We start from the raw sequence: 17,365 nt of genomic DNA, 5'->3' as shown, positions 1-17,365 counted from the left end.
CAAGATAATTAAGGTGGTATTTTATTTATTATTATATATACAAGGAATGATAATACATTAAGAAGAGGGATAGCGATGGATTGGTGTTAGATTGATGTAAATGCAAGGTACGTCCAATGATGTCCATGGACTTACTCTTTGTGTAAACAGTGTAACTGTAGCCTGAAACTGTCTCGATTATTATTATCTATTACAGCAGGATTAAAAACTTTAGGTAACAGTGGGAATTAGAAATGACAAAAGACCTAGAAAGAGGTTTTATTTTATCAAAAACTGTTTGTCTATCTCTAGTTATAAGTGAAAATAGTGACGACTATCTTTTGGTTGGATGGTTCTGGAAAGTTGAAGATCAAAGGATACATTTAGCTTCCTCTCTCTCTTACATTATTTGACTAATCACTGGCGCTGGAACTTGCCCCTCCCCCAATTTGTCCCCTGCAGATTTTTTTTCCATCCAGCAGAATAATAGATTTTGCTGAGGATGTGCAATTATACCTTTCACTCAGCAGGGACTGCTGGGTGAAAGGTACCAGAGCAGCCACCCTTCACAGAGAGAAGGGGTACTTTGGCCTCACCTCTCCCCCTCCAACTTCTACAAAGGTTCCTGTGTCTTGGACTCTAATAGATATAACCAGTTACTATACTAGGGGGAAAAAATCCTTGCAGAACTCTGCTTCACTGGCAGTTTGGCTGCCAAGAAGAAAGCAATTTTTTGTCACAAGAGATCTCAGAAATCAGCAAGTTGAATTGCCAAGAAAGTGAAGGTGAACAGAGCATCAATATTAGATTAACTTAGTTGAGATAGTGTCCCGGTGGATGGAGGAGCTGCATGTAAGTTAGCTGTTCATAAAATATTTGAAGGACAGGAATATACCTCCAAGCTGAAAAACAACATTAATATCAAATGATAAAACAAGCATGAAGGACCCCATAATTAGTGATGAATGGAGTATCTTTCAATTTGCATCAAGCATGGAGCAGGCAGAATTCAAAAGTAATTTTCAAATCATGGATCATCTACTGACAGTGAATCGTATTCTGGAGAATACACCAAGACTCTGCATATAGCTTCCCCAGACCATGAAGAAACCTTTGACTTTTAGATGGAAAATAAATTAGTATTGAAACTATTGGGTGACTGGGTGGGTTGGAGGACACAAGTATCATGCATCACCATCAGATGAATAGCAGTTACATTTATGATTAACTAGAAGGGTGAGCCGAATAGGACAAATGAAGCAATTAAATGTGCTTTAGTTTCATCATTTTACACAGTGAGAGACTGAAATTCAGAAGAGTTACTTGACTAAATTTCCTTGGCCACACAGCAACTCAGTGGCAGAACTTGGGATCTAAACTTCTGAGTTCCAGCCTTCTGTTCATTCCACTGAAGAACATTACTTCCATGCGACATTAAAGGTCACATTTTGGATTTAACTGTATCAACAGTGCTAGATATTATTACTTTCATTATGCTTTTGAAGGGGTTTACTGCAATAAAGGATCAGACTCATTGCCTCTAACACCAAAAGGGACCATCATGATCATCAAGTCTGACCTCCTGCACACCACAGCCCACAGAACCTCACCCATCCACTCCCATAGTAGGCTAGAGCCTCTGGTTGAGTTACTGAAGTTCTCAAATCTTGACATGAAGACTTCACGGTACAGAAGATCCACCATTTACTCTAGTTTAAATGAGCAATGACCCAGGCCCCACATTGCAAAGGAAGGCAGAAGCTACCCAGGATCTCTAACAATCTGACATGGGATAAAATTCCTCCTTAACTCCAAATATGGTCATCAGTTAGACCCTGGGCATGTGGGCAAAACCCATCTGCCAAACACCTGGGAAAGAATTCTCTTTAGCAGCTCAGAGCCCTCCTGCTCTATTGTCCCACCTCCAGCTGTTGGAGATATTTAATAATAGTGGACATGGATGGGCCATATGTTATTATAGTCCCATCATACCATCCCTTTTATAAATTTATCAAGCTTAGTTTTAAAACAAGTTAGGTTTTTTGTCCCCATTCTTCCCTTTGGAAGGCTCTTCCAGAGCTTCACTCCTTTAATAGTTAGGAACCTTCACCTAATTTCAGTTTGATAGCTGAACAAACAAATGGAGGAGGTGGGGGGAATCATTTCAGTCTCAAACTGAAACAAAAATGTTTCATTTTTTTTTAGCAAAACTAAATGTCAAAAATAGTTTTGGTTTGATTTTGAGTTTTTAAAAAGCATTTTAATATTTATGTTTTTGATAAAATGAGGGAACTTCCAAAATGAGACACCTTTCCAGAAATGCTTTTTCCCTCTCACCTGGGCCAAATGGGAATAGGAGCATGCTTACTTGCTGTGAAAATAAACAAAATGGCTCCCAAAACAGGCATACATGCTGCAAATGCAAAAGTCACTTGTATTCTGACTAGGAGTAACCCTGTTCATAGGCATTCCCCATACAGATTAGCTCAGGAATAATCCTTTTGGGAGCCTGGGCATATGACCATTGCTGGATCAGAGAACTTACAAACACATACATGGAGTCCATATAGCTCAGGTCCTTTGACTCATAATCCAGAACACTTAGTATGCCCCCCCCATCATCTTGCCAAGCTTTTTGGACAGAGATAGCATTGCCTATACTTTCCAAACATGCATACTAACTATATACAAACAAATAAGGTCTAGCTAACTCTAAACACTGGTACTCTGCTAGGATCTGGTGGCTACTGAAATAGAAGACAGAGAGGACCACTAGAAGGTTTCCAATCTTTTTTAAATGATATTCTCCAGTTCTAATATGCTAAAAATGGGTTGGATAATTTCCAGTCCATACTCCTGATTCAGGGAATGGATATTTTGGCTGATGCTCCACACATTAACTGCTAGAGACAACCAATTCTTAGCATTACATCATCAGTTACATGCTCCAGGGGGATCATCTCCATCTCCCTGTTAAACTGCTTGATGTGGATCACTTGATTCTTGTCACGTATCTGACCAAACATCTCTTGCAGAGCAATGGAAGCCTCAGTTGCTCTCCAGGTAATAAAGCAGAATGATTGGAAGCTTGAGTCCTTTAATTATTATGCCCTTTGGATCTTAATTCTTTCGTGTGTCAGTATTTGATGCAGACATTATAGCAGCTTTAAAATCTCTGCTTTGTCGCATTTGTTCAACCAGGCATAGTCTTAATTATCTAAACTGCAATTTAATTTTATTGTGAAGTGTCCTGAGATGCACAGCATGAAAGATGCTACGCAAATACAGTGTGATCGACTGGCTGTTATGCTATATGTGCCTTCATTTCGTGATGAGATGGAACTTTCCTATTGGTGCAGATTATAACATTACAAACACATTAAATTGAGGCCCTGTGTGATAAGACTTATCCCCCCCAAATAAAATATTTTTGTCTTCTTTTCTATCTAATTTAGTAACTTATGGATTTGTAACTCTGCGATCTGTGCTGTAGAATTTGAATAAAAGTAGTAGCTGTGCCCAGTGTCCCTAGGTGCTCTGGAGCTCTGAAACAAACTATAGATTTATATTCACAGACGTGCACACATTTATATACTGTGTTTTCTTATTTAGGAAGAAAAGAATGAGGCTTTCCTGTCTGTGAAGTACAATACTTTTTAAAATTGTCCTCATTGTTCTTAGTCATTACAAATCTATCCAATCCTAAACAATTACTTAATTTAGTCTGTTTATTGTTATGTATTAAATGAAAGCAAAGGTACATGATTTGATTGTTGATAGAGGAACAAATATTGCCCGTTTTCTTGTGGATGGCCTGTTTGCAGCAGAGCTAGTGCAACTGTATGTGTCGGAGATAGTGGGACGCTGGGTTAAAAGTAGAGGGACAGGACTTTGGGGAGCCAACATAAGGGATGCATACCTTGTGAACCCACTGTGTACGAGGAAGACCAGTTCCATTGAAGCTCCCTGCACACCACTGCACAGTCGAGATTTAAATCCAGATGGGAACTGGAGAAAAGGCTGAGCCTTTGGAGTGGATATCTGATTTCTGGGGCAGGCGGGGAAGGAGAAACATTTATGTGTGTAGGACCGACCTCCTATTATGATGGAGAAGCCCGACTGTGAACACAAATCCTCCCTTAGAAAAAACTTCCCATTATAAAGGTCCAAGATTGGCATTTGGACAATTTTTGTGTGTGTTTATCAACTCTTAAGCTCCTTAAAGCACTGACTTTTAATAAAAGTGACTAGCAGAAAAAAATTACTCTCTCTTTGTTAAGGTGAATTTTAATTTACCCATTTTAAATCCATTCAGTGTTTCCTTTTGTTCCTCCCCTTAGTCAAAATGTTTCATTTGGCCCACTGTAATAGGTTGCTACTAAGAGGTTCTACTGTAATGAATAGAAGCTCATTGGTAACAGGGTGTCATTTAAATCTGTAGAAACTAGATAAAAAGCTGCCTTGTGCAAAAAAAAAATAGTGATTGAAGACATGGAGAGCCCATTCTAATGAGTAATGAGTACTGAGTTACTAGAAAAAGCCAATGGAAAAATGCAAACCTTCTCAAACAGCCCAGATAATGCAGATTCTATTTATGTATGATAGGCACATAATAGAAACACTGATCCTACTATAGACTGCAACAGCAATCATTTAACCTATAATTTGGGTTGGAGAAGGTCTGCTGGAGCTGCTGTTCTCACAAATGAATTCTCTCTTTTGATGAAACTAGGCCATTCCCTCGGTCTAAGCCTCTGCAATGAGAGAACAAAGTACTGTTGAGTATTTATTGCAATTACTAATTTAAACAAAGCAAAGTTGATGAGCCAAATGCTGACTTTTACTTCTGTCATCCTGTAATTGTTCACAACAGAGGAGAAATGTATTTCAATCACATTGGTACAAAGGAAAAGGGGAAGAAAAGAGGAGGAGATTTTGTCTTGAAAGATCCCCAAGGAAGTAATTATAAGGATCTGGTATGTATAAGGAAAACAGGAGGACACCTTCAGCTCAGGCCTTGCTAAATCTGAGTTCACAGATTGACTGAAGAGGCATTTTTCCACAGAGCCCTGCCTCTGGCCTTGGTGTCTGCTGAAGACTTTCCTTATTCATGAATAGTGATTGCTAAGATAAAACAAACCAGGAACAGGGTAGGAAATCTTTAAATAATCATTTCTGGATAACAAAGTATGAGTGAATCCACTTAATTGTTGTTTCTTTTTTTGTCTTTTTCTGCCCTCCCCCTCAATGGTTCCTATTTTCTCATCTTTTTTGCCAGCTAACCCCCACCCCAGAAGATACAGTTTTAAAAAGTTTAGCAATTCATCCATTGTTTAATATGCAATATCATTTTTAAAAGCCTACTGTGTTCTCCTGCCTTTTATCAATGACCTCAGTCAATCTATAGTAACATCCACTCCAACTAATCTTTTTCGTAATCTTGATCACAATAACTAAGGCACAGGCCTTTTCTGCACACTAGCTGCATTTTTTACATGAGCTTAAGAAGTGTGTTTTGCAATAATCCAATGCACAGAAGCAGAGCCCTGGATAACAGTGAGCAAGTCTTCATCTGCAAAAAAGAGAGTATAACCTCCTGGAGAACCACAAATAATAAAAGTAATCATTTTACTTTGTAATAAAACTAATCAATTTACAACCACTGCTATCTGACCATCCAGAAGATACTTGGGGCCCAAAAAGCCCTGTAGGTTACAAACCTGCACAAGAAATGAGGACACAGCACATTAATTGTGGGCCCTGATAAAATCTTGGTTGCTTCCTCCAGGTGCTTCCCCTTGCTACTGATATTACCTTAGTTTTAATTCAATTAAGACTCCTTCAGCTAGCTCTCAGCCATTTCCCAGTCTCACTTAGAGTAGCTTATTCAGGTACATTGGAGGGGTCAGATTAGAATCAGGGCTGTGGTTAAATGCCACAGTCAGACCAAGAATTAATTACATATAACCAGACACTGGATGTGTAGGCAGCATAGTTATGATGAAATACTAAGATAGCTAGATAGATAGATCACTGAGTTCTCTAATAGCTCTTAGAGGCTGCTAAAGTTCTGGTCTTGATGCTATACTTTTCTGTTTCATATGGCAGAAAGGAGCTTAGGTTAGAAGTCCTTCTGCAGCACAATTTATCAACTTCTGCCAGCACTAGATTGCTGAAAACATTTGCAAAGTTTTCAGTGCATCTGGTCTGAGTTTTGAGTTTGTAATGGTAACCAAACCAAGTGAGGTTTGCATGATTTTGTCTTTCATTACATTTCATGGTGCTTTAACTGTAAATTGTTCTGTGCATATTTGTTTTTTCCTACTTATATAACTATATTTGCATACAGACAACATTTGACCTCTCTCTCAATATAATTAGATACAGACTCATAAACATGGTGGCTCCTGCTCTACAAGTTGATACAGGTCCCTGACCCTGACTCTCAGAGTCTAAGCTCTAGGATCCTCCCTGTGAGGTGGGAGGTTCCCAGTGCTTGGGCTGCAGCCCAGGCACTAATGTCTACACCACAGTTAAACAGCCCCTTAGCCTGAGCCCCATGATCCTGAGTCAGCCTGCTGTGAGGTTTTATTAGCAGTACAGACATATCATGACGCTCTATGCAGGAGCAGAGATCTGCTAATGAAGATGAGCATGTAGGATCAGGACATATACTTACTGCTCCCTTGGAACATACATACAAGTTACACAAAATATATTTGTTGCCATTCTAAATTTTAGCACGGAATATTTTCTGATGACATTACTAGCCACAGGAAAAAAAACACTCCACATTCAGTGAAAGCCTCTTCAAAAAGCTGTTCCGAGAGTAACAGATCTTCTGCAATGGAAAAGCAGCTTACTTTACTTTTCAGTACCATGAAAGGCAACCATGAAATGCAAGACTATTAATATTTCAAAGTGTTCTGGTGACACAATAAATCATGAAGGTGAAGCTTGTAGGGTCTGTGATATTACCAGAAACGCAAGATGTATTTATAGCCTTGTTCACACTTGAGTATTTTTATCATATATAGAATATATTGATCCGAACATAAATGGAAACGATAAAAAGCTTTAAAATGTGAAATAAGGAAATATTCTCCCTTGTCTCTTTACCTTCTTCCTGGTTCAGTCACTCATGCTCTTTTCCCATTCTCTGCTCATTTCTCTTTTTTTGTACCCTCCCTTCACTCCATCTTTTAATATCCTTATTTATGGCTCTTCATTCCTCCTTTGTGTTCCTGTCTGAAGTTTCATCATTCTGATTAGCAACGAGTATCTGAAATGATGCAGACATTTTGTTTGTTCTGAAAACCAACCAATAATTCAGATTCTTGCATGAAGATTAGCTGCCCTTTCAAGCTTTCTAAGGTTTCCCCTCCCTCAATCTGCTCTCTCTCTGGTATCAGACGGCAGGGTTTGGTCCTAAAAGTTGAGCAGATCTGGGTGAAGCAGTATTGGCAGAGGCTGGAATTTTCAAAAGCACTTAAGGGACTTAGGAACACAATTCAAATTGCCTGTCAATGGGATCTGTGCTCCTAAGTCACTTGGATGCCTCTGAAAATCCCATCCTTGGAGACCATTTTAATTAAACATTTTAGAAATGTGGGAGTGTTTTTAAACTTTATTTAAAACCCTTCCCTCTTCCCCCTGGAATTATTGTTCAGAGATTATATTTTATCTTTTCTCTGATGTATTGATTGAACTATCCCCACATCTAATGCAGTATAATTATTTAGTCCAGTTCCCAGTATTAGCTGGAAGAGGAGTGATGGACACCCATTGGCAAGGAAAATCAAACACTACAAATCCAAAGGAGTCCTTGAAATCCCAGATTTTCAGCAGGAAGATGAAGGTTTTTATGAATGTATTGCAGGGAACATTAGAGGAAGAAACATTGCAAGAGGTCAACTAATAATCTATGGTGAGCAAATTGAATTGTTTTTACATAGAGTATGTTAGCATTTGGAAATATTCTGTGCAAGATAAAGATAATGAAGTCCATTAGCCCCTTGTAAGGAGATATCAGTGAAGAATATAGTTTCAGGTTAAGCTGATTAATAAAAGGATTGAGGCTTGAAATGACCTCTGAATTACAATTTAAACTTCAGCGAGTACAAGATATTGTATATTAGTATCAGATTGAAAAATGTAGGCTGTGCCATGCTGCAGCTATGAAGGTTAATATAAGGCAGAAAGGAATCTCGTATATTTACATGAAACATTAAGGGATGGATAGAAAATTTACTCTCAGACCATATCATGGGGTCAGCATGTAGCTGTGATGTCCCATGAACATAGGGAAGGAACTGTGACCTTTCATTTATACCAGTAGCAGATTCCTTCACTTACCATCCTGGTTTAGCTGTGTTGAGCAATGTGTTGTAGAAGGGAGTCATTCTCCAACTACCTCTTGCCCACCTGCACAGAAGTGTAGAGTAGAAGCCCTGTGAAACCAATCCCCACTCCTTTTCTATGACCCAAGATGCATGTAGCCCACACAGGAAAATCAAGGGGCATCTTATCACCTTTGCTCTCATGCATGGGTACATAGGACCAACCCACATTCTTTCCCTAAATAGCAAATTATGGCACTCTTCTTTGTAGGCCAGAAATAATTTTAAAGTGAGGAGAGTAAAGAATAAAACAGGATAATGAGACATGATCATTTAAAACTAAGCTCTCTGATCCTGCAGTTGGCTGTATGTCAGAGACATTTCTTTCTCTCTTTAGGAAACTTTCATTCTAATGTACAGAGTCTGGTTTAACTGACGGACTACCGGTCTCCAAGTTAATGTCAAAGCATAGGTTTATGCCAGGAATAGAACAATTTGCTGCTGCTTTAATTGCTGTTGATGATGATGCTTTGGTTGGGGTTATTTTGTTCTCACTGTCTAGTTGTTTTCATGGAACGTGAATCAAACTGTTGTATTACATTTAGCAGATTACCTTGCCAGGACTAATAACTACAAATTTAATTATACAATTATTAATGGAGTAAATGCAATTAAGATTTCAAGATTATTAATTATGCTTTGCAACTTCATTCATAGTTGTTGGTAGGCAATGAAATGTATATAAATAGCACAAACATTTTCACAAGCATTTTTCATGATTTTAAAAGCAGGCTGGCATGATTTGCGGGTAATTTACTTCCTCACACTTAATTCCCACACTGTTGCAGAAAGTTCTGTCCATTTCCTCTACCCTGTGTCTGTCTGACCTATTTAGACGGTAAGTTCTTTGGGGCAGGAACTGTCTGCTACATTGTATTTGTACAGTGCCTAGCACAATGGGCTCCATTGTTGGCTAGTCCTTGGGCACTACTGTAATAAATACAGTTCATAATTAACGGTAAGCATGGTCAGCTTTTACCAACTTGCTCTTTTATCACAAATGTACATCCCCAATAGAGGGATTGGACTCTTAAGAGTGCTTTGCCTCCAGGGATGAACAATTCGGGGACACAGAGTCAGGATTCAACCTGTGTATCAGGAATAACACTGGAGGGTATTTTGTCAAAGTATCTTGTTCTGATCATCCCCTGAAATTACAATGATCTTCTTTATTAATTAAAGCAGAACTGTGATTGGCCCTTACATTGGAGAGTGAGATGATATGGGCACAAAGAGCCTCTCTGTGTTTTGAACACCCTGCCCAAGTGTCTCTTACAGGAGAATACAGTGACAGCTCCCTGTGTATGCCTCTCAGGGATGGCTATCAGCTCAAAGAAGGCAAACAGTAGCAAGGAATAGGTGTGATTGTGCTCCTGCTCTCCTCTGTGCTAGTCTCTGGAGCAGGATTAGCACACTAGGGAGAGCAGATGTCATTGTCCTGTCGCAGTCCCCTGGTCCACTGAAGAGTTCACAGAGGGATATTTCCCAGTGCATCCCCCAAGAATGCAGTTTGTTATTTATTATTATGTAAGGTGACCAGATGTCCTGATTTTATAGGGACAGTCCTGATAGTTGGGGCTTTTTTTATATATGGGCTCCTATTACCTCCCATCCCCATCCCAATTTTTCACATTTGCTATCTGGTCACCCTATTATTACTAGTATTATTACCGTAGTGCTTAGGAGCCCCAATCATATACCAGGATCCTATTGTGCTAGTCGTTGTACATACATAGAACAAACAGATGCTCCCTACCCAGAGAGGTTATGATCCAAGTATAAGACAAAAGACAACAGATGGACACAAACAGACTGGGGAGTACAAGGAAACAATGAGACAATATTGGTCCATGTGATAGGCTGTAAACTAAGCAAGCCAGAAGCCTGACTTCTGTTCACAATTGTTTGCACTTTTTGTCTTGTTAATACAGCGCTCCCTGAATGGGATAAAAAAATCCAAAATGCCTATCTGTCTCTCTATGACAGCTTGTTTTGGGAATGTAAGGCAAGTGGAAAACCAAGTCCTTCCTACAGTTGGTTAAAAAATGGCCAACCCCTTATGCCAGAGGTAAGACACAACATTTTTTACATTGTTTAGCAGGTGGGTTTGGCTTTGACTTTTCTAAAAAAACTCAACCCTGATCATTTTGTGAGTATTGTTGCCCCTTGTTAAGTGGAATTATCAAGTCTGTCTTTGAAGAAGGAGATGTTATTTACAGCCTGCCATTTTCTAATGGTATTCTTTTAATAAAAGAGAGATAAAATACTCTAAAGTTTCACTAATATTTTTCACAATACTTACAGTACATTGTAAACGGAATACTTCAGGCAACAAAATGAAAAATGTTCTTGCTCAATGGACTAAATGGATAATTTGCAGGTGAATGTACAGTGAGTGTAATAAAATATTCACTCTGTCACAGCACTACGCTTGCTGAAAATATCTTAGCAAGCTGCTTTCCACCCTAGGGTTTATTCTATTAACCCTATTCTATTCTATTCTATTCTATTCACTGCTTAGCAAACTACTTCTTTCTGACCACAAAGCTGGTCATCTCTACATTATTTCTGTTTTTGTGAATGTGGTGCTTTATTCTTCATTTTGTCTGAATAACTCAAAAAAAGAGTCAGATGAGACATGGGCAGGGGAGGAATTCAGCTTCTGCGTGAACTGCTTGTATTACTTTTTAAAAAGGGTTTTAAATCCATAGACTCTCTGCTAAAAAAAATAAAAAAAAAATACATTGAGAGGATAGCAAACACACTGCAGGTAAGAACTAAGTAAGCAAAAGATATCTGTAGTCAGAGTCTTGAGGAAAAAAGTGAATAAGTAATGCGATGTTGTTAATTAGTTAGCAATATACCAGCTACATAACCCCAGGCTATGCTCTCATCAACTTTTCAATATAATCAAGGTTGGATTGGGTCAGTACTTGGTTGGGAGACCTCCAAGGGGGAAAAAAAAGCAGGATGATGAAGAAATTGGTTTTGCTGATTCAATAGGCGGCATTCTTTCCTATGCATCGATGTAGTAACAAGAGGACATCAAACAATCTCTGCAACTAGCATTATCTTTTACTATTAGGAAGTTACATGAAATGCATTGACTAGTTCACAAATGTACATTTTATTTTAGATGCATACAGTATTTCAGCTGAGAATTCTATTACATACTGTAACACAGTATGGTGCACTCTAAATTCTATGGAGGCAGTATAGCCAGTCTAAAGAATATAATAATAAAACAAATCTCTTGCTTCCAGACCTGCATTCAATGATGGAATTTATATTCTGTTGTTGTGGATTTCTTTCTCACTGATTCATTTTGGAGAGAGTACTCCTGCTTTTTGGTATTCTACTTTACAGTGTGGTTTTTATTATCCCTGGAGGACAGTGATAGTAAGACTTGAAATATTTGGTTTTAAGTTATGTTAGTAGTACGGAGCCAGTTTTATTGTGTGCTGAGGAAAAGTGAAGAAAAAAATTGTTTAAAGCATAGAAACAAAAATATGGGGCCACATTTATCCCTAGTGTATGTGTGTGTGGTCTTTTTATTTGTTTTGTTGTTGTTTTTTCTTCAGCAGCACTACATCATTGATTAAATTGGCCTAGTAAAAGCTGAAATTCAAGCTAAGCATATCCAGCCTCCACTAGATGATCTGTGCTGGCTGCCTGTTGGTTTGCAGATGAAGTTTAAGGTGAAGACTGTCATTTAAAGCCCTAATTGACTTGAGACCTATCTACCTAAAGTACTTAATATTTTACCCTTTAATAACAAGGATACCAAATTGTAGTTATGGATCAAATTGTTGGATAGTAATTAGATGTGTTCACAAATGGAGTATATGATTACATGATCCAAAGTTGGAGGACTAAATGTGCTTATGAATGGAAAAGAGTCCATTGACCTCCAAAATTTTATTCTGACTGTGAAGATCTGGTTGTTTTCACATGACATGCCTTAAATGTTTTAGGCAATATTATTTAATCTGCTGGACACCTGAAATGTTTAACTGATGACTGAGGTAAGGTTTAAGGAGAGTTTATTTTTTAACTAACAATAAGAAATAATGTTGTATGCTGTTTGTAGCCGTGTTGTTCCCAGGATATTAGAGATACAAGGTGGGTTTGGCAGTGTCTTTTTCTTGGACCAACTTCTGTTGGTGAGAGAGACAAGTCTGCAAGACAGTTGTGATGCTGTTGTAATCTACCCTAGCTGTATTCTCTGTCTCAGGGTACATATACAATACCAGCCGGATCGGCAGATAGTGATCAATTGGGGATCGATTTATCACATCTACACTAGACACGATAAAATCGATCCCTGATCGCTCTGCTGTCGACTCCGGAACTCCACCGTGGCAAGAGGCAGAAGTGGAGTTGACGGGGGAGTGGCATCGGTCGACTAGCTGCCGTCCTCACTGCCAGGCAAATCGAACTAAGATGACCAACTTCAGCTACGCTTTTCACGTAGCTGAAGTTGTGTAACTTAGGTCGACTCTCCCCCTTCCCCCCCAGTGTAGACCTAGCCTCAGTCTCTACAGCTGCTTCTCTGTGTGGGAATATGTGAGTATTAGCTGGACAAGTGGCACAGCATAGTTTCCTGCAGGTTATGTGGCATGTTTATAATTTGTAATAAGGTAGCCCTTGATCATAATCCTTAAATCATTAAGAAAAAGTCTAGAATAATAGGCAGAGTGACTGTTGGCAAATATCATATTCCATGATTTAAAAAAAAAAGAGGGAAGATTTATTTGGAGGGAATTAGCTAAACAGCAAGGGAAGACTAGAAAGCATTGAAGAGAGGAAGGTGAAGGGGGGAGGAGAGGAGGGAAGGAGAAATGAAGGGAGTACAGTGGGCAGGGGGAGTGAGGCTGAGGTAAGTGACTCTTAAGGAGGGCATGAGTGACTGTTAGAGAGGGCGGATGAGAGGTTGGAGCAAACAGCCAACTAGCAAAGAGGAGAGAATGTCCAAAGTAAAAATTGAGAAACAGTCTGTTAACATAAATTTCCAAAGCCCCTAATGCAGCTGCTTCTGGATCTGCTCCTGCCTGCTGTGTTTTTGGCTGTACTCTGAAGCTTTTCACTTCCCCAAATCCACATGGATGGAGGGGAAAAGTGGACTACATGGGTCTTAGTGCCCCTGGGAAGGAGTCTCGCTGCAGATTTCTGTCTCTCACAGGGCCAGCTCTAGGCACCAGCTTTCCAAGCATGGGGGCACTCCGGCTTTTTCTTTGTTGCTTGGAGCAAAAAACCTGGAGCTGGCCTTGGTCTCTCAGGTGCTGAAGTGGGTAAAACCCTTGGGGTCTCATTTCCCGCCTCCTCTCATGGTGCAGCTCTTCCTGATGCAACTGCTTTGGTGTCTTATTCCTGTTAAATCATAACCCTTTAGCTGTCAATGCAGCAATGCCTTTAAACAATGAGACTTCAGCATGTGCCCATAGTTAAACATATGTTTAAGTGCTTGGATGAACTGGGGTCTTAAAGCTAGAGCTGGGCAAATAAATTATTTAGTTTGCAGGCAATTTTAATAAATTGGAAGAGAAACTAATTTTGGGTCAAGCTAAAAACAATTTAAAAAAAAATGTTTGGCAAATCGAAAAATTGAAAAAAATCATTGGGGAGGATGTCAAATGATTTGATTTCAAACTTTTTAATGTGTTTTTTAAAAAATAAATTAAAGAACATTTCTAAAATAAAGGTAATTTAAAATAGAAAAAAAGTGTTTTTTTTTGTTCTTTTAAAAGTTTTTAATTGAAACAATTAAATCAAAATCTACACAAATTTGCATATTTTGGTGTTGCTGAATCTGAATTTTTCTCCAAAAAAAAGTTTCATGAGAAAATTTTTGCCTAACTCCTCTTATTTCATTACAGCCATCATGTAACCTTTTTTTCTAAGATATATATTTGAGCTAAGCTACTTGGCTTTATTTATTTTTAAAATTTCATAGTGTTTTAATAAGCATTCAAAAATAACAAAATCTCAGCTTCTGACTCATGACCGCCTGCTTTTATGTTCACTTCTTCAAACAAAACGTTTGCTTGTTTTTTCTTTATTAGGAGAGAATTCAAATAGAAAATGGAACTCTTACCATAACTATGCTGAATGTGTCAGATTCTGGCCTCTATCAGTGTGTTGCGGAAAATAAATACAATACAATTTACACCAATGCTGAGTTAAGAGTGATAGGTAAGTAAATGAGTCATTAAAATAAGCAGATAGCAGCTAGAATGTAAAATTAATTTCAAAATTCTGAAAGGGAGAAATGAAGAGAGCTGACTGAATACTGCAAAAACAGCTTTGTGGACTATTTGAATTCCACAAGGCTGTTTAGTTCAGCTATGTTTGTATCCCTTACTATTCGCAAACATTTGGGCAAATGTGTTTTGTTTGCATGAATTTTTGGGGGAAGGATGTTCTTTATCGGTATTTTCATGTGAACAGCATTTCTGTGGGTGAACAAAGATGCTTATTGTGTGTTATTCCTTACTTGGTATTTGAAATTATTATTTGTTATTCTGCAATTTAAAAACATCAGTCATCATTTCAAGTGAGCAAAAATATCATGTGATTTAAGCAAAAAGCGCAATTAGTGCATATAATCTCAATATGAATTTCAACAACACCCACACGTGGGTGAAATTCATGCCTGCACAGAGAGTCATTCTGCAGCCAATATAACAATCAGGTCCACCTCAAGCCATCAAAACCCGATCTCCAATTGCACTAAATGTTGCGCAAGTCTTGTGCTGCTTCTCTCAAGAAGATTGAATTTCACCAACAAATTATTTGACAAATATCTGCAAATAGTGAATGGATTTCATACATTGGGTTCAAATCATGAACAGAAGAAAAAACTAATTGAAAAAATTTACTTGCAATGAATAATCTACACTCTAGCAATGAATACAGTGGACTAGATTCAGGCTTAATGCTGTTAATTCTGCTCAAGCTTTTGGTATGTCTACACTGCAGCTGGGAATATGATTTGTAGCTCATGTAGACATACATGCTTTAGCTTTTAATCCAGCTAGCTTGCTAAAAATAAATTGAAGATGCAGTAGTGTGGTCTTTGGCATGGGCTACACAAGCCCATCTGACCCTCTCTAGGTACACACTCACTGTGCAGCCTGTTAGAGCTCTGCTAAATCACCTCATTCCTGATCTAAAATAAACATTCCTTCCAGTCCTCAGACTGTCCTAATCAAAGCCTACCAGGGATACCACAGAAAGTTGGGTTGTTCTAATCCTTTTGTTTCCAAGTGAACAAAATTCATAAAAAGCAATATTAATACAAGACCTCTAAACGGATTTAAGTTCTTAGAGTTCAAACAAAAAACTTGAATTCAAATCTGAAAAGGCAAAAAGACAATTGGGTTCACCCACTATGTTCAGCAGAAAGAAAATTTGGAAAATTAATTTAATTTGTCAGCTATATCATGAGTTTCTTCATTTCTTCCTTTCCTTTTTTTAAGCTTCTGCCCCAGATTTTTCCAAAAATCCTGTGAAACAATTGTCAGTTGCTCAAGTTGGGGGTGAAGTTACCATTGAATGCAAGCCAAATGCTTCTCCCAGGGCAGTTATCAACTGGAAAAAGGGCACCAATCTTCTGCAACAAAACAAAAGGTACTTCTGTAAACTGATTGCTGAGTTGTTTGGGGTTTTTTATTGGGTTTTTTTGGTATCTGAACATCGGTTGACTAAGTATCATTTTTGACAGCTCATTGCTGGAATACTCTGATGCTGCAGGCCTATTCATCATGAGCTCTGTCCATACAATTCTAGATAGAAAGTTGACTGACAACAAAGCTGGTTTAAATACTTTTGGGTAACTGTAAATTCTGTCTGTGGGATACATGCTTTGCTTTCTTGAACAGCTATATCATTGCAATATTCTCTGGGCCATCTCTTCTTACCCCATACAGAGCCTGATTGAATCAGCTTCAAGTTAGGGAGATCAGTGAGGGTTTGAGTGGATGAACTCTACCTCATGGCTCCAGATCAACTGCACAGTAGCTATATAGGCTGTACTGCAACCCAGGGGTATGTCATTATCCACAGTCTATGCCTTTAATACCTAAGCAAGGAGATTTTGCTAGTGGATCAGCAAAGCAGTAGAGTCACATGCCATGTGCTGGCCCTTCTGCAGTAGTCCTCCACCACAAACTCCTTTGTTTACCTTGAGCCACCCATGTTTAAGTCTGCCTGACAGCCTGGGTCCTAGCTTGGCTGGCTAGCCTGTGCTGCTATTTTTAGCACACTAGCTTGATCAGATTTAGCATGAGTCTGACTACCTGCTCTGAGAATCACACCACCCAGCTGCAATGTAGACATTCCTTAAAATCTTAGGGTGAGATTTACCTAAGATTTTTCAATCACCCATACAGGGAATCTATCTGCTAATAAATCCTATTATCTATACTTAAGTTTCCATAACAACACACTTTAAATTATAATTCATTGGCATTACACCAACCAAATGTGCAATGTGGAAATGTGTCTCCATATTCAATATTGCAATTGTGTATAATGGTGTTAAATATAGGAACAGAGGGCTAGATTCTCCATTTTTTTGCGCTTTGTATATTCATTTACACCTGTATAAACTGAGTGTTTTACCAGCAAATCAAAAAGAGAGCACTTTGCATCTACTTTGCGAAGGTACAAATCATTTCACAAAATAAAGTCAGTAAAGAACCTGGCCCAGAGACAGTAATATAAAATGCTATTACAAAACAGAAGTTTCTAGGTATTTTTCCTCTGAGACAATAGCAAAGGAGGCATCTTTAAATTATGAAGAAAACATTCAGCTATTACTTACCATGAGTATTGTATTAATTAGTGTTTAGCCAGATCTTTCACATAGTTACTTTTAGATTATACAATATGTTTAACCAAGTCCCTGTCCAAAATGCTACATCGATAATATGCAGAGAGAATGACTGGGCTTCCTTATGTACAGTAGTAAGGAGATAAAGACAGTC

At 38.4% G+C, this 17,365-nt stretch overlaps 1 protein-coding gene across 4 annotated transcripts in view; it reads left to right on the top strand.

Annotated features, from left to right (window-relative positions):
- Window positions 1-17,365, top strand: part of CNTN6 (contactin 6) — a 230,795-nt gene that overhangs the window by 152,859 nt on the left and 60,571 nt on the right. For all 4 annotated transcript variants that reach the window (XM_030570683.1, XM_030570685.1, XM_030570686.1 and 1 more), the window contains 4 exons: window positions 7,722-7,906; window positions 10,310-10,446; window positions 14,441-14,570; window positions 15,857-16,007. In XM_030570683.1, coding sequence (XP_030426543.1) covers window positions 7,722-7,906; window positions 10,310-10,446; window positions 14,441-14,570; window positions 15,857-16,007 — 603 coding nt within the window. The remainder of the gene's footprint in view (window positions 1-7,721; window positions 7,907-10,309; window positions 10,447-14,440; window positions 14,571-15,856; window positions 16,008-17,365) is intronic.

Source organism: Gopherus evgoodei, chromosome 7, assembly GCF_007399415.2.
Source record: "Gopherus evgoodei ecotype Sinaloan lineage chromosome 7, rGopEvg1_v1.p, whole genome shotgun sequence".
In the NCBI taxonomy this organism is placed as follows: domain Eukaryota; kingdom Metazoa; phylum Chordata; order Testudines; family Testudinidae; genus Gopherus; species Gopherus evgoodei.
This window is presented reverse-complemented; position numbering and strand designations above follow the sequence as displayed.